The sequence below is a fragment of the Schistocerca gregaria genome, chromosome 5 (genome assembly GCF_023897955.1).
Source record: "Schistocerca gregaria isolate iqSchGreg1 chromosome 5, iqSchGreg1.2, whole genome shotgun sequence".
Taxonomy (NCBI): domain Eukaryota; kingdom Metazoa; phylum Arthropoda; class Insecta; order Orthoptera; family Acrididae; genus Schistocerca; species Schistocerca gregaria.
This window is the reverse complement of record NC_064924.1, coordinates 555,093,433-555,112,166: the sequence shown is the minus strand read 5'-3', so window position 1 is coordinate 555,112,166 and position 18,734 is coordinate 555,093,433. Positions and strand designations below refer to the sequence as shown.

Genomic DNA, 18,734 nt, shown 5'->3' with positions numbered 1-18,734 from the left:
TTCGGTTTATTCGGACGATAGTAGGAAGTTGTGGTTCATCTGCAAAGGAGGCGGTTTACAAACGCGACCCATTCTTGAGTACTGTTCGAGTGCTTGCGATCCCCACAGGTCAGATTAGAAGGAAATATAGAAGCAATTCAGAGGCCAACTGCTAGATTGGTTACCGGTAGATTCGATGAACACGCAAGCACTGTGGATATGTTATCTGCATTCAAATGAGGTCCCTGGAGGGAAGACGATGTTCTTTTAAGGAAACACTGTTGAGAAAATTTAGAGAGCCGGTATTTGAAGCTGACCGCAGAACAGTTCCGCTTTCATCAATGTACCTTTCGCTTAAGGACCACAGACATTAAATAAGAGAAATTAGGGATCGTACAAAGGCATATAGACAGTCGTTTCTCCCTAGCTCTCTTTGGGAGTGGAGCAGGGAAGTAAACGTCTATAAGTGGTACAAGGTACCCTTCGCCATGCACCATGAGGCGGCTAGCGGGGTGTATATGTAGCTGTAGATGTAGAAAGGACTTGAATGGTCAGTTGAACTGAATGGATACTGTGTTGAACAGAGATTATAAGAACAACGTAAAGAAATAACATAACCATAAGAGAATGTAACCCAATTACAAAAGCCGATGCTGAGGAAAGTAGATTACGAAACGAGAAGCTGAAGTAGCAGATGAGTTTTGTTACCTGGGCGTGAAGCGTTCCTCCCCCTCTCTCTCTGAGATATTTCAATAACAAGTTTCTCAGTAAGGGAGGATACTATGAGAACTAAGAAATTTTTGCATAAGTCGAATATCACAACGAGAAAGAGAAAGCTCCAATGACGCTGAATAAAAATTGGTTTCTTTTTACAAGATAGTGTTGTAAAATCCTATATTATTACAAGTCAGCATTCATATATGTTAGTTCGACATCAGACAGAAAAAAGGCACAGATAAGTGGAAGAAAAAAATATGTTGGTAGCTTGTTTCATTCATATTTCTTCCACATCTTCAACTGCTTGATACATATATTCTGTATACAAAACCATGCAGTGTTTTATGGCCCCCTTGAATGCTTGAAGTTATGGGATGAACACTTTGAGCGTTAACTGCAAGCACTCAACCACATAATAATTCGTTTTAAGATTCACCATAAAGCTCCAGCATAACCATTTTTGTGAAAATTCGTAAGTTGCACACAGAATGAAATTTTTTTTTAGATAGTTCTTGTTATTACCAAGTTACGTTGATAATTATATTCCTTTTTAGTATAGATTTTACTGAGTGCTGTATTACTGTGTGTGATGGTATTGTTGCTAGTTTTATTACAGTTGTCCGCCCCCGGTAGCTGAATGGTCAGCGTGACGGATTGTCAGCCCTTTGGGCCCGGATTAGATTCCCGGCTGGGTCGCCGAAGTGGCGTAAAATTGAAAAACCGGCACCCGGCGAACGGTCTGCCCGACGGGGGCCCAAGCCATACGATTAAATTAAAATTGAAGAAAAAGATTAGTGACGTTCATAGTTCATTTCCTTTCCATTCAGGTGCAGCTGACAGAAAAAAAACCGCAGCGAGGTACGAAATTCTCATCTTTGCTTCAGTTTATGTGAAAGTTCTGGTTCATTTCAGTAATGGAGGAATAATTTATGTCGTTAACATTTATAATGAATTTTTTGTAGCTCATAGTTGTCGTTTTAATCATTTGAATAGGTGTATAAGCGGTAGCACGAATTTTAAGCGTTGTCAGTTAGAATTTCACAAAACATGAGTTTATCTCACATGACACCTGCTGTTCACTTCAGTATGCGTTAAAGATTTTTGATTGAAGCGATGTCTGTTATTGGTGATGAGAACATGTTCTCAGATTTTTACTCATACATGACTCTATACAAAACAAAGTATACGTGAACTCATCTGGAGGATGGCGGCAGAGTTAACATGACGCTGGAGTGAAGCGAAGCCCGTCGGGCCACATCCAACATCACACGGTCAATGACTCCGATGTTCTTAGAGAGGCCGCCAACAACGCCGGCGCTGAGTTCAGTAGGATTATCCGAATGCCACGCGAATCAGTGTTTCCATGGCAGCTCTCAGTCATACATATCCATACAGCTCATCAAGGGTATCATGAAACAGGTTAAAAGACAGTATCACTGATACGAAAAATTTGATATATACTTTACGGCCTTGGAAGGCACCCTGATAACTCCATTTATTTCATCAGAAGTCTTAGTTAGTTTCTGTGTACTGGCATGATTGACGCTAGCTGTAGGCTACGGAAACTTATACTTTTCACTGACTTCGTGTTGGCATTGCCGTTTCTGCCGCAGCCATAACATTGTTTCAACTAAATAGTTTCTGTTAATACGCAACAAAGAACTCGAATTTCCGATATTTGTATTTACAGAGGTGTCTACCACAAGCACTGAATGAGCATCTTTGTAGTTCACTGAACATTTTAAAAGTGTTGCACGTTACACCAGCATTACAACAAGTGACAAGAACACTGCCTACTACAAATATTATTGCAGGCTGCCAGTATGACAGGCAGTTTGTTGTTGCAGTAGTGTACCTAGGATGTGTGTATATATAAGCGTTTGTGTGTAACATCATCAGGTGGATTCACTCAGGACTGAAGGGGTTTATGGATACATTACACGATTAAACCCCGTATTCAGTTCCGGCAGAGGGGAGTACCAACTCATTATCTATTGGGCGCCTTCAGATTTTCTGATATGTTTTTGTTTTGATAGCCTTACAGTGTCACTCACGTGTGTGTCTTGAATTTCTTGCCCGAATAGAACTGCGCTTTACACGGAATAACCCAAATAACATCGTGATTTTGTTCTCATGTAGATTTACATATGATTGTATATAGCCTATATTTAAATTCCCACAGATTGTGGAAATCGTGACCGCTACGGTCGCAGGTTCGGAGCCTGCCTCGGGCATGGATGTGTGTGATATCCTTAGGTTAGTTAGGTTTAAGTAGTTCTAAGTTCTAGGGGACTGATGACCTCAGATGTTAAGTCCCATAGTGCTCAGAGCCATTTGAACCATTGTAGAAATCTTTTATAATACATTAGGTAAACAACTTTCGGAATGCTTTTCTCAGCGCCGTTCAAGTGTTGCAGTAAACAATTCAATTACAGTTACGACCGTGACTTTGTACTATCCACATATTAAGAAATAAAAGAATTACTTAATTACTAGGATGAAAAGTATTGGTTGCTCAGTTTGACGTAATGAAACAAAACTACAAAATATATTTCGCAGATAATTATACATTAAAATCTTCTTGTCCTGCAAGTATTTTACAGTAACGTACTTTCTTATCTGTTTTACAGCTATGACTTGTTGATTCAACAACGAAACTATCATTTCCAATATATACATTTCATTACACAAATTTACATTTTACCCATTTCCTGTATATTAAGAAATTTTTGGTTACACATCATCAGTGGCATAGTTTACATGAAGCATCTATTACTTATGTGTGCGATATGTCATTTTTTTTCTTATTTCAACAATTGGTCTTTACTTCTCCTCAAAAGATTCACGTGACGAAGATATTTTTACTAAATTTCAAAACAGTGTCCGTTTCCAATAGCTGAAAACAAGGTTATCTACACCCATTTATTTTATCCAAGTAAACTGTCTACCACTTAGAAGCTTGCCTTAGGCAGAATATACATAAGTTGCACACAAATACATAAAGCTTGAAATTTCAGTCCACGTCTGTGTACAACAAATCTATGTTGTGTATGCTTTTTCATATCCTTTTGATGGTACAGAACTTTTAATCGATTTGAATCTAGGTAAGCTATAACATAGCATCCTTTAAGTGGGATTCTGACTATTGTGCAGAGGCCAGTATACAGTAACTACCACTTCTCGTTTTTTCTCTGAAAAAGTGAAGGTTTAGCTTGTGTTCTGAGCTGTATCTTTTCACCTACCTTGAAACTTAAAATGCGACCTGATCTTTTATCAAATGCTGACTTCCGTAAGTGGGCTGTAGATGTGAGTAAAATTAATGTCTGGAGGATCTTTTCTTCTCTTGTCACATCACCATCGGGCATGTGGGAAAGAGGGTCTTTCCAATTATTCCTCTCGTGGGTACCTATCATAGCTTCAGCTGGGGTGTGTCAGATGAAAACGTGTAACAAGTTTTTAACAATTTATTCAAACGGAGTAGCAGATTCAATCCACTTGGTCTGTCAAAAAAAAAAGTTCAAATGAGTGTGAAATCTTATGGGACTTAACTGCTAAGGTCATCAGTCCCTAAGCTTACACACTACTTAACCTAAATTATCCTAAGGACAAACACGCACAACCATGCCCGAGGGAGGACTCGATTTATTCGGAGCTATGTGACATACTACTGGATTTGCTTATCATGTCAGGGTTTTCATGGTAGGTGTTGGATTTGCCTGACACCTTACAGTACATAGTATCAATACTAGGAATAAGAACAATGTACATACAGGCCTAAAATCACTTACCTTTTACCTTAGTCCGAATAGTGGTGCAATATTCAGGAACACACATTTTCAATAAATTGCCAGCAACCGTTAAAAACTTGGTTTTAGATAAAGCACTGTTTAAACAGAGTTTGAAAGACTTTTTGATAGGCAACTCCTACTCTATAGATAAAAATTTTAATAGGGACTGTTAGACCAGCTTAAGTAAAAATGTCTGTCAGATTTCAGTTGAGACAGCACTTGGTCACAATTGTCAACATTAGGTATTTTGTGTATGATAAATTTATTAAAACTGCATAACAGTGTTCCATTCTGACAGTGTATTAATTCTGTAAATATTAGTAATTCCAGTTTACTATAATGTTTTCACCTATTTGGACAATCTCCTGACAAATGATTCTATTCTAATGTTCCATGTTTTTTATGTTTTTTTTTTTGGGTGGTAAGTTCCTGTGTGACCAAAGTGCTGAAGTCATCGGTCCCTAGGCTTACACACTACTTAATGTAACTTAAACTAACCTACGCTAAGGACAACACACACGCTCCCATGCCCGACGCAACACTCGAATCTCCGACGGGGGAGCCGCTCGAACCGTGGCATGGGGCCAGTGACGGCGCGGCTAACCCGCGCGGATGTTCTTCTTTCTGAAATTTTCCACACCCACGAGAATCATATTATTTTTGGGTATATGGAACGAAAACTGAATCTAACGTAATCTCTAATAATGTTTGTTATGGGGTAGCATGATTTTGCAGTGTACCTCTCAAAATACTTTCTGATACTGCCTTGCTTCAAGCTACAGATCTCAGGACTGAAAACGTCCTTCCTGAATCTTCCTTGCATGCATTGGCAGTATTTCGCAAGGAATGCTTTCTGAACTCGTTAATAGTCTCACAATTTTCAGCTGCCTCAGTCACTGAATACGTATGCTGCGACAAACTGAATCTTTTCCTTTTCATTCATGATTTCGGCAATACTCCTTCTAAACGCCTTTATGGAAACGACATGGTGAGGGATTCCCTTTCTAGGGAGAAAACCTGGAACTGTCGATGTTTTAGAAGACTTTACTTTAAAAATAATGTTGTCACAGTTAGGGCCAGCCCCGCTGTGGCAGTTAACTTGTCAGTGTACAGACTAGCTCGTTCTGGTTCGTCAGCTCGGGCCCTTATTGTATGGATTTGCTGTCCCACACAACTGGCATGCACGAGTAGCCAAAGGAGATGCTTCCTGCAGAGCACTTGTCCTTGGGGCGCAGGTCAGCAGCTAACTCTTTAATACAGGAGCAGTATTCGCAATTATAGGTGTTACTCAATGATACCCACTATTCACAGGATTAACTATAAACAATACACGATTAAAAATTCAGTTCACAATTATATTCATTGGAGTAAACTTAACATTCTTCCCTCAACACTTTTTAATGTGTCCTAACTCGTTTTGGCTATTCGTACCTGAAGCGCTTGATTAAAGGATGCTTCTGGAGCCATTTACTGTGCAGCAGCATGTCACCATGTGATTCTGTGTCATGTTTTTCGTTAATCAAAGTTTCTTCCTCATATAAGTGTCGATTAAAACCCTCTACAAATCTCGTTCCCTGGGCTACAAGTCTTTAATTCTGCACTTTTGTTTGATCGTCAAATCATTCAGTTGCTCAGACAGTTGCTTAGCGTTGCCTTAAAATGAGTCGTGAGCAGGTTTTAAAGTACCGATACCGGCCGACAGCTACTTGACTGCTTTGGGTACATCTTTGTGAGCGTCTTTTAACTCTGATGCTTTTGTAGAAGACAGCGAGTGCAAGATAAACTCGAACACGCAGCAGAAAACCCAGTTATTCAACACGTCTTTTAACTCGGTTATCTCTTTGAGGATAGCACCAAAACTCCTAAATGTTCCTTTGGTACCTGATCAAAATCGGTCTTTAACCGTTCAGATTGTTCTTTTGAAACTTGTTCAAGAGTTGTACTGATTTGCACGGTGTGTTGTTTCACCAAGCGCTGAAAACTACCACTCATTATGGCTGTTAGTTTGTTAAACAATTCCTTAAACTGATCATGAGCTTCACCCATGAGCGGAATCTCCTCAGTAGATACTGAATGCACATTTGATTCAATTTCTACATTGGCGGAACTTACTTGTTGTATTGTCAGATCGACAACATTGTTGCCATCAACATCCAAATCGGTTCTTACATTATTTGTATTATCCATGTTTATCATCTTTTCAGATTTAGTCATTATACAGCGCAACAGAGATTACTGAAATTTTTTATCTCACAGCACATCAAAAATTAATCCTATGTAGTGGCGCACAGCAGAATTACCTTAATGCAAAATGGTTAGATGGATGCCACTACATGAAACATCACACAAACAATTTCCATCCACTTTCTTTGTGTACTACATAACATGGGCCATATCGCGTACGACTTTTCACAATAATGTTATTTCTGAATTGCAAACGTTTGCAAATAAAAAATCTGAAATATCTATACACATGAACCATAATCTGCTTGAAGCAACGTCTGAAAAGTAGTAAAAACGCAAAATGTAGGCATATAAAAATGGTGTTCTTACCTTATTGTGATTCTTTGCAGCTTCCTTTGACAGTAAACTTTGTGGCAAATCCAACACAAATTTCATTTCTTTCATGATTTTTTTCAGATTAGTATTTCTTTTTTTCATCCACATTCGGTAAACATTCATGCAACGGAAAAATAAGGTTTGCAGTTACACATAATGAAATTTTTCATTTTTCAAGACCCACGTTGGAGCATATTTGAAACGTTCCTTCTCATCTCTCTGAATTTCATTTCAATAAAAAATTTTCTCAGAAAGTAACAATAAGAAGGTGGTACGAATACTACAAATTTTGCATAATTCGAATATCTCTATGAGAAAGAGAAAGCTCCTGTGACAGTAAATAAAAGTTACTCCCTTTCCAGATAAAATGTTATAAAAACCTGTATCATTATCAGTCGGCATTCATTTTTGTAACAATTCATGGTCAAAATTATATTATGAGCCTGTGGAGATCAGAGCACTGAGACGCTTGACAGCGTCTTTGTTCACTGGTAGTTGACCGATGCCCTGACAAAATTCTTAAGAAAAAATGTACTCGAGAATAAGGAAACGATCGGCAAGTAAATATCAGGGTGGTTAGCGTCCGATCGTTATACCATCGAAAAATCTGTCCTCCGTTTCCACTATTAATTATTACATTCATTACACAGGAGTCCGCCTACGGTAGCTGAGGAGTCAGCACGACAGAATGTCTATCCTAAGGGCCCGGGTTCGATTCTCGGCTGGGCCGGAGATTTTTCTCCGTTTAGGGACTGGGTGTTGTGTTGTCCTAATCATCATAATTTCATTACCATCGTTGCGCAAGTCGCCGAAGTGGCGTCAAATCGAAAGACTTGCACCCGGCGTACGATCTACCCAACGGGAGGCTCTATTCACACGAAATTTACATTTTTATTACACAGGAAATGAATTTTTAAATACATACAATCTGTATTAAGATAATATTGTAATCTATTTCGATCTAGGAATAGGCAGTGCCAATTACATGTTCGCAACTTCTCTTCAGAAAAAGAAGGAGCAAATATGCGGAAGAAAATACTGAAGACAGTGTCACTGAGGAATATTTCTAGAAGTGTTTCTGATTAATTAAAGTATTTAGCCACTTTAATACGAAAATTACTACTTTGATTTGACGATTCAATGTATCGGAATGAATGTACAGTCTCTCTCTCTCTCTCTCTCTCTCTCTCTCTCTCTCTCTCTCTCTCTCTCTTTGCACTAAATACATATATTATATATAAAAAAACACGTAATGTTTTGTGGAGCAGAGCAAGTGCAGATGGTAGAGAAAGGGAGGATATGAAACGTCTAATGACAAAAAAAGAAGAAAACTGTAAAAAAAAGAAAAATTATTAGTATGTAATATGAGGTAACTAGAAAAAGATTTCTGAAGATATTTGTGTGGAGTGTAGCCTTTTATGGATTTGAAATGTGAACGATAAAAAGCCAGACTAGATGAGAGTAGGCCAACGGACTTGCCGCAGTGGGAACACCGGTTCCCTTCAGATCACCGAATTAAGCGCTGTCGGGCTTCGCTAGCACTTGGCGGGGCGACCATCCGCTTTGCCGAGCGCCGTTGGCAAGCGGGATGCACTCAGCCCTTGTGAGCCAAACTGAGGGGCTACTTGATTGACAAACAGCGGCTTCGATCTCGAAAACTGTCACACGGCCGGGACAGCGGTGTTCTGACCACATGGCCCTCCATATCCGCATCCAGTGACGCCTGTGGCCTGAGGATGACACGGCGGCCAGTCGGTACCTTTGGGCCTTCGTGGCCTATTTTTTAAATGAGAATAGTACCTTTACGAACTGGTGTTACAAAAGAATGCTGAAGGTTACAGGGGTAGACAGGGTTTATAATGAGGATCGGCTGATAGGATGCGTCGAAAGGCGTCAAGGTTTGGTTAAGTTTTCTGACGGAGAGAAGTGTTAAAAATCGTATAAACAGACCAAGAAATGTCTACGCTAAGGTAGTACAAAACGGTGTGTAGGTTGCGGTAGTTATCCAAATTTGAAGAGCCTTACAAGGTAGACTGGCGTGCAGAGTCGCATCAAACGAGTCTTCGGACTGTAGACTACGACAACAAGAAGATACATTTACGAGGGCGAAATTTTACCCAACATGTGCTCGCAATGGTGTTGCCGTCTACAAGGCGGCATTGTGACTGCAATATACTACTATATCGCCATATCGCTCGGCAATATTGCTGATGAAAAGTGGTTTTCAATATGTCATTCCTGTATATCTGGGGTGAAGAACGTTTACTATGGCCGGGCCGTACTTTTCCTTGTCGCAGCATCGGCTCACGAGGCGAAGTTTCGAAATCAGCTTGCTTACTCAAAAGATTTCGTACATTTGGAACCCGACTAATCTTTTTATTGGTCTTTCCTTGTGGAAAACAGAAGAAGGGGAGCCACACTCACTTCCACTACTTCACTGTCTTACATTTAACGACAGTACTGTAGCCTGTGTAAACACTTATGGCTCTGGAAAGCACAGTCGCAAACATTGCCGGGCAAGAGTGACTGATAAGGTGACCGAAGATGTGGCTGCACTTTGTGCAACTGGCGATGTTGTAAGGTACAATTTCCATGGTCCTTGTAAATGCACATATCATCTCAGATACTCCCCATGTAAACACTGATGCTTGTATATATTTCAAAAACAGAGAAAAAACTTGAGACTGAACTAAAAGTATGCCGTAGATTACGTCTGCATCTGTGCTCAGCAAACCATCTCTAGGTTCGTGGTGAAGGGCTCTAAGCTGTCTTCGCCAGTGTTCCAAACATGAAGGGTACGCAAAAAGAGTGACTGTTGGTCAGTCTCCTCATAAAGACTCTTATTTCTCTATTTTTCTAGCCCTGTTGTTTTCATGAGACGTATATGAGAGGAAGTAACATGTTGCCTGACTCGGCGTGGCACGTCCGCATTCGGAATTTTAACAGGAAAACTCTCTGTAACGTACATGCCTCTCTTGTAGCGTCTGTAACGGCAGCTTGTTGAGCAAACCGGTAAGGGTATCTTGCTTGCTGAACAAACTTATTACGGTACGCGATTTTCTTCTTCGATCTGCTGTCTCTTCTATTAATCCTATATGGTGAGCATCCGAGACTATGACCAGTTCTCAAGAATCATTCGAACGAGTATTTTGTAAGCCACTTCTCCCGTAGATGAGTAACACTTTTATCATTTTTCCAATCAGTCTCAGCTTGACTTCTGCTTTTTCAGCAGTTAGTTTTATGTCATTGCACTTCAGGTTGCTCTGGACGCTTAGACCCACATATGTCTGGTTGCTTCCCACTTGTGTTTCTTTGTTACTATTTCCAGTAATTTATCGTGAACAGTGAGATCGAACAGTAATAAGCCTTTCCACCTGTTTATGCGCATTATGTTCATTTACGCTCCTGGCCATTAAAACTTCAGGTACTTGAGAGCTGGTACGCAAAAAACGACGTCAAATAGGCAAGAAATGTACCTGTCTGAAAATGCAAATGATAAGCATTTCAGTGCAACACACCACAAAGTACATAGGAGTAACAGCATCTACATTCAGTAATGAGTATAAGTGCGGATACTTCTATTGATGACTGAGAACGGTTTGCTGAACAACATTACATCGGTATTTAAGTCATTTGTAACCTAATAATTATGGCTATTAATAGTCATGTGTTTCTAGGTTGATAGTACCTCCAATTACATGTGGCAAGAGCAAGCCATTAATGTTTATTTTCCCCTGGGCAGCACCTCAGATGTCGAAATGTGGTTGCATGGACGCAGTCTACACCGCCAGGTGTCTTCCACTTCATGGCCCATGTACTACCATCCAGGAAACGTCAGGTCGTATGTGTTTGGTGCTTGTGAGAAGGATGTTCGACGCAGAGGAAAGACAACCAACACACAGATCTGTGTACATACTAATGTATTCCATAGAAAAAAAATCTGCATTTATAGCAGTTTTACCCGGTATATAAGGAAAGACTACGCAGCAGGTTCCTCAGTCAGCAGTTCCATTTGAATGTCGTTTGTTCGTGAGACGATCGAGTTGTCTTGTGCAAGAAGGAGAAAAGTCTACCAGCACATGTCGAGTTCTACAACCACATGATCGTCGTCTGCCAATATTGCTGTTTATCGTTCCATGATATTGCTCGCATTGGTCGAGTTCCTGTAACTGTCATGTGAAGGGTTCAGGAAGGCCATACTCAGTACCAAGCAGGAAGTCAATGGCCCCATGCAGCTAGCACCCGAGAGGACTGGCGTATTGTGTGGTATACCTTGAGTGAGGAAACAGACTTGTTTGCACAGAGGCAAGTATCCATATGAACAGCGCATTAAAGTCTACGACACAAAGCATTGACAGCATGCAACCATTGTTTCAGCTCGTTTTGATGCAACATCAGAGAGAACTGTAATAGCAGTGCTGCACCCAATGACAACATGGATCACAGTGGCACAGCATTGTCTTTTCAGAAAAGTTCGAGTTTTGCATAGAGCATCACAATGAACACATCCGTATGAGAAGGTTTCGAGGAGAACAAACGTTTCCAGGTTGCATTTGTCGTTGTCATGTGAGCCCAGTACCTGCTGTGGTGGTGTGAGGTGCCATTGGTTGTACAACACCTGTCACATTTCTTACCAACTAAGTTCATCTAGTCATGAGATGCTGAGCCTCTGACACACCACGGCTTGCCTGCCTGTAAGATTGATCATGATTGGTACAGAGTTTCAGCAGTATGCAATGGAGTACCCGTATTTGTCATCCAAACTTGGCTCATTTCGATGTCTCATTAGGTTAGACACTTTCTTTCTACCAGATGTAGAATCTCTGTGTACCAAATTTCGCATCCTTTGTACTTCCAAACTAACTGCGAATATATTAATACATTCGTTCTACTATACTGTATATTCCGCAGTGATGAGAATAGGTATGAGGTCGTGCCTTATTGGTTGACAGTTAAGTGGAGGTACCTCAGGGTTCAGTGCTGCGAGCATTGCTGTTTCTTACATGTATAAATAATGTGGCTTCTAATATATCAGATGACTCTAAAATATTTCTGTTTCCTGATGACACTAGCGTGGTAGTGAAGGCTACTGACTGCAACGTAGACAGGGCATCAAATAGTAGAGTTCAAAATGTAAATTCATGGCTTACAAAGAACAAATTAATGTTAAATCAGAGTAAGACTCACTTTTTACAGTTTCTGATATGCGATTCAACTAAAATCGACGTTCTGACTACCCAGAATAGGGAAACGGTTAGTGAGTCTGGGAAATCCAAATTGGCGCGCGGGATTAGCCGAGTGGTCTTGGGCGCTGTAGTCATGGACTGTGCGTCTGATCCCAGCAGAGGTTCGAGTCCTCCCTCGGGCATGGGTGTGTGTGTTTGTTCTTAGGATAATGTAGGTTAAGTAGTGTGTAAGCTTAGGGACTGATGTCTCAGCAGTTAAGTCCCATAAGACTTCACACACATTTCAACATGTTTTTAAATCCAAATTCGTAATTGATCAGATGGTAAACTATCATGGAAAGCCGATGGTCAGGATCGTGTTAAAAAATTAACATGTTTAACGTTAGAACAAACGTACAGCATTTTTTTTTCCTCAGAAACGAGAAATATGTGTTGTGAGTTCACGAACCTCTTAATCCTCCGCTATTCAGTTGTCTGGTAATTTTGACACTCTTCTGCCTCTGTGAGCTTATTCCCAAGAATTAGCAGGTCTCACTCATTTAACACCAGTCAGGAATCCAGTCTGCAATTGGATCGTATCTCCTTGACCGTCATGCAGAAAACCATACAGTATTCTGCAGCATCCATTTTCAGTGAAGTGTCACAACAACAAGAAAACTTAATAGTAATTCTGCCGTTGAAGAATTACCTCGCGGCTCACTCCTCTGTTCCATCACGGAGTTCCTGGAAAATATTTCTACGTTATATTGCTGGTTACGATAGTATACAAGGTGTTTCAGGTGCCCCTACCCATGGGTTTTATGCAGCCCCAGCAACTTCAAAAACCATGCAGAAGATTTTCATATTCTCTCACATGCTATGCGAAAATTAAAAACAGGACCTTATTTGTAGGAAATTTAGTGTGGTTAAATTTTGTTCTAGGACATGTTTTCACTAGAAGCCGTAGTTTCAGAAGTGTCAACGAAAAACGTAGAAAAGTCACCTCCAAATATTTTTTTCTTGATGAACTAGAAAACCATGGCCTCCATCGGAAATGTATCCCAGTACAAAATTAACTACATTAAATTTCCTACAAAAACTCCTATTCATATTTTATGGGTCTAGTAGCTTGTGTGTAGCGATAGAGAGAATATGATAGCCTCATACATAAAAAACCTCCTGGCAGATTAAAACTGTGTGCCGGACCGGCAGTCGAACTCGGGACCTTTGCCTTTCGCTGGCAAGTGCTCTACCTCTTGCCCGCGAAAGGCAAAAGTCCCGATTTCGAGTCTCGGTCCGGCACACAGTTTTAATCTGCCAGGAAGTTTCATATCAGCGCACACTCCGCTACAGAGTGGAAATCTCATTCTAGGGCCTCAACATACACTCCTGGAAATGGAAAAAAGAACACATTGACACCGGTGTGTCAGACCCACCATACTTGCTTCGGACACTGCGAGAGGGCTGTACAAGCAATGATCACACGCACGGCACAGTGGACACACCAGGAACCGCGGTGTTGGCCGTCGAATGGCGCTAGCTGCGCAGCATTTGTCACCGCCGCCGTCAGTGTCAGGCAGTTTGCCGTGGCATACGGAGCTCCACCGCAGTCTTTAACACTGGTAGCATGCCGCGACAGCGTGGACGTGAACCGTATGTGCTGTTGACGGTCTTTGAGCGAGGGCGTATAGTGGGCATGCGGGAGGCCGGGTGGACGTACCGCCGAATTGCTCAACACGTGGGGCGTGAGGTCTCCACAGTACATCGATGTTGTCGCCAGTGGTCGGCGGAAGGTGCACGTGCCCGTCGACCTGGGACCGGACCGCAGCGACGCACGGATGCACGACAAGACCGTAGGATCCTACGCAGTGCCGTAGGGGACCGCACCGCCACTTCCCAGCAAATTAGGGACACTGTTGCTCCTGGGGTATCGGCGATGACCATTCGCAACCGTCTCCATGAAGCTGGGCTACGGTCCTGCACACCGTTAGGAAGTCTTCCGCTCACGCCCCAACATCGTTCAGCCCGCCTCCAGTGGTGTGGCGACAGGCGTGAATGGAGGGACGAATGAAGACGTGTCGTCTTCAGCGATGAGAGTCGCTTCTGCCTTGGTGCCAATGATGGTCGTATGCGTGTTTGGCGCCGTGCAGGTGAGCGCCACAATCAGGACTGCATACGACTGAGGCACACAGGGCCAACACCCGGCATCATGGTGTGGGGAGCGATCTCCTACACTGGCCGTACACCTCTGGTGATCGTCGAGGGGACACTGAATAGTGCACGGTACATCCAAACCGTCATCGAACCCTTCGTTCTACCATTCCTAGACCGGCAAGGGAACTTGCTGTTCCAACAGGACAATGCACGTCCGCATGTATCCCGTGCCACCCAATGTGCTCTATAAGCTATAAGTCAACTACCCTGGCCAGCAAGATCTCCGGATCTGCCCCCCATTGAGCATGTTTGGGACTGGATGAAACGTCGTCTCACGCGGTCTGCACGTCCAGCACGAACGCTGGTCCAACTGAGGCGCCAGGTGGAAATGGCATGGCAAGCCGTTCCACAGGATTAACATCCAGCATCTCTACGATCGTCTCCATGGGAGAATAGCAGCCTGCATTGCTGCGAAAGGTGGATATACATTGTACTAGTGCCGACATTGTGCATGCTCTGTTGCCTGTGTCTATGTGCCTGTGGTTCTGTCAGTGTGATCATTTGATGTATCTGACCTCAGGAATGTGTCAATAAAGTTTCCCCTTCCTGGGACAATGAATTCACGGTGTTCTTATTTCCATTTCCAGGAGTGTAGTTCTGAAGGTGTAGCGGGATGCATAAAACCTACCGGTAGGGGCAGGTGAATCACCTTGTATAGTCAGCAGCTTGTCTCGACATATGAGTCGTGTAAAATGTATTTTATTCGTTGTTATCTTTTCTGATTTTGATTTCATGCAACCTGACTCGTTCCACGGCTACTGCCGTACGTAACTAGACGCTTAAGACAAGCAGATAGAGATGAGTGGAACAGATGACGAGGTGGCTGCCGGTGTTGTTTCAGGGGACTACCTGAAGGACAAGTACGACGGCGCGACGGAGGTGCGCGTGACGCGGCGCGGCCGGCTGGCGGTGCGAGACCGGCGCTTCTCGCGGCCCACCTCGCACGACCTCGTCTACCTCGCCGAGTCGCCCGACTACTGCGAGCGCAACGACTCGCTGCGGCTGCCCGGTCAGTCTCACCACTCGCTCCACTAGCAGCCTGCCCTCACCGCTCTTCCGATTAGGTTCCCGCCTGGCACTCCCACCCGTATTCTTGCCTTGCACAGTGGTTTCAGCTGAACAATCCATGAGCATTCTTCAGATAATTTACGGGTTTGCTGCCGGGTGACGTCGTCGAACACCGCCGATATTTCGACAGGAGCACACCGTGCCATACTCAAAGCACAAGTGCAAGGAAAAAGAATGTGCAAGCAAATTTAATACCTCGTTTCACAGAGCAGAAACAAGGAAGAAACTACACACAGAACAAGTGTCAACACAAACAAAGATAACCAACATCAGAAGTATCGATAGTTACTATTAATCAACAGGTGAGGTAGCACTAATTCCGTCCCTCTGTTTTTTGATGATTCCAAGCACCATTTAAACAAAATCCACCATCTCTGTTAATAAGGTCGCTTGATATTATTGTATTCCATAGGATGACCGGTGTCAAGGCAATGTTCTGCAATAGCGGATTTGCTCGGCTGTTGTAAGCGTGTGTGACGCTTACGTTCAATACACCGGTCTTCCACAGTCCTGATTGTCTGACCAATATATGACATGCCACAACTGCAAGGAATACGATAGACCGCAGCCTTACGCAAACCAAGATCATCTTTTACGGACGCCAACAGAGTCTTAGTCTTAGTAGGTGGTCGAAAAACACATTTCACATCATATTTCGGCAAAATACGGCCAATTCTGTTGGAAATGGTTCCTGCGTAAGGCAAAAATGCCGTAAACGTGCGTGCCACTTCGTTGCTATCGTCACTCACACGTTGCACAGAAGGCTGACGGCGCAACGCACGTTTTATCTGCCTCTCACTATAACCATTCTGACGAAACGTGACTTTGAGATGTGATAGCTCAGCTGCCAAACGTTCAGGGTCGGCATATGCGGAAATATGATGTGAAATGTGTTTTTCGATCACCTTCTAAGATTTAGGCCCTGTTGTCGTCCGTAAAAGACGATCTTGGTTTACATAAGGCTGCTGTCCTTCGTATTCCTTGCAGTTGTGGCATGCCATATGTTGGTCAGACAATCAGGACTGTGGAAGACCGGTGTATTGAACATAAGCGTCACACACGCTTACAACAGCCGAGCAAACCCGATATTGCAGAACATTACCTTGACACCGGTCATCTGTATGGAATACAACAACACGGAGATTCTGGCTTGCACGTCCAGCTTTTGGGATAGTGTTATTAAGGAAGCTGTTGAAATCAGACTGTCAAGCAACCTTATTAACAGAGATGGTGGATTTTCTTTAAATGCTGCTTGGAATCCAGCTCTTTCTCTCATCAAAAAACAGAGGGACAGAATTAGTGCTACCTCACCTGTTGATTGATAGTAACTATCGATACTTCTGATGTTGGTTATCTTTGTTTGTGTTGACACTTGTTCTGTGTGTGGTGTCTTCCTTGTTTCTCCTCTGTGAACCGAGGTATTAATTTTGCTTGCACATTTTTTTTTTCCTTGCATTTGTGCCTTCAGAATGGAAGGGTGTGCTCCTGTCGAAATATCGGCGGTGTTCGACGTCGTCACCGGCAGCAAACCCGTTAGTTATTTGAACATTCAATTCGCTGGGAAAACTTAAGGTCTCACAATCCATGAGAAACTATTCTTCCACTTCTTCCCAAATATAGTTTATAATTCTCTCCCTCACTTATTATCCATATATGCAACGAAGCAAAAATTATTACGTTGTACTTACTATTTTATAACATGAACAAGGTTTAAAAAATAATCTAGTAAGGGCACAAACATATTGCAGATGAAGTAATACGTATCTTGCAATGTCGGTCTCACTGTCTGAGCTGGCAACTTCGTTCCAAATTAATCCATTAGCAGATTTTGTCTAGGGTTGTTGAAATGACAAGAAGTTGTAACACTATGGTGCTTTTACCTATTTTCTTAATTTACTTGTATATTGACACACAATTTATAGCAACCCTTTTCAAGTATATATTGTGAAACTTCCTTGAGCTATACAAAGAAGATATTCGAACAGTGAACATCATGTGGCAAACTCAGTAGCTACTAAAATCACTCTGACGCGCTTGGTGCCAAAAAATCGGTATAGTCTGTTACGAACCCAGCCCCCACTACCTTATACAATAGGACGTAGGTCAATAATATGACAGCCTTAAATGAAATTGCTTTTCGGATTTAATTGATATACTGTTTTCTGGATGAAATTATCTACGTGAAAATTTATAGTTGTAATGGTTAAAAACAAAAGTTGCAAAGCTCGACAATATGACAAATTACAAAGAAGACAGATATTTTTTTGGAATGGAAACTGAAGCATAACAGTATTACGTTCACTGTAAATGTGTTTTTAGTTAATTTAAGCTGAAAGTTGTGAATACTAATTTTCGTGCTACAGTATCAGTACTACGAAATGTATCTATATAAATAATAAAATTTTATTAACAGAAAAATTTATTTTAGGCAATCACATACGTACAGAGATATGTTCAGATGAGATATATATAATTTCAGTAAGAAAATTAAGCAAGTCTGGCCATAATTTATACCGAATCGAACATTTCGGTGAACAACCGGAAGTTCCGAGGAGGCAAGGTTCGTTACAAGTTCCAAACTGATTCCAAAGTAGGGCACAGTGTTCCATTTTGAAACACTTTCAGACTTTCACCTCTAGCAAGCTCTGCAATAGGAGTTTAATGTGTTTTCTTATTTCATTTTTAAATGATAACATTCGCTTTTTGTGCGCTGCAGTCATTTTCCAAAATTTCAAAAATTAATCCAGAATCCTAATACTTTTCCAAATGTGGAAAGATTTCCATGTTACTGCACGGTCATGTACATAGGAACAATTATTCTATTGAAGTTTGATAGTATTACAGTAAAGAAAATCTTGTGAAAGCTATATCTGTTACATTATTACTCTACTGCACACCAGTAATCACTATATGAAATTAAATTTAGTAGAAGTATTAACAAAAACGGGTTACATGTTAAAAGTACTTTCAAATAGAAGCTATTGAAAAGTAACACAAAGTTCCATTTTACAGCCAGTTAAAATTGTTAAGGGTATACGGAATGCCCTACGTTTGAGCCACAGTTTAGAAAAAAATTCTCATGAGTTATTGGGATATAATCCAGATTTTATCACTCAACGCGGACATAAGTTTTGCTTTTCTACTGAATTAATCATTTTCGAAGAAGAAGGTTTAGTTTTTGAGATATGCTATCTTTTTAATGTTTAAAGTTATACATTTTAAGAAGTATTCAAATCCCTTGATA

The 18,734-nt window shown here is 41.6% G+C and overlaps 1 protein-coding gene across 1 annotated transcript in view; it reads left to right on the top strand.

Annotated features, from left to right (window-relative positions):
* Positions 1–18,734, top strand: part of LOC126272703 (protein Wnt-5b-like) — a 542,678-nt gene that overhangs the window by 507,027 nt on the left and 16,917 nt on the right. The window contains exon 6 of the mRNA XM_049975739.1: positions 15,264–15,431. Coding sequence (XP_049831696.1) covers positions 15,264–15,431 — 168 coding nt within the window. The remainder of the gene's footprint in view (positions 1–15,263; positions 15,432–18,734) is intronic.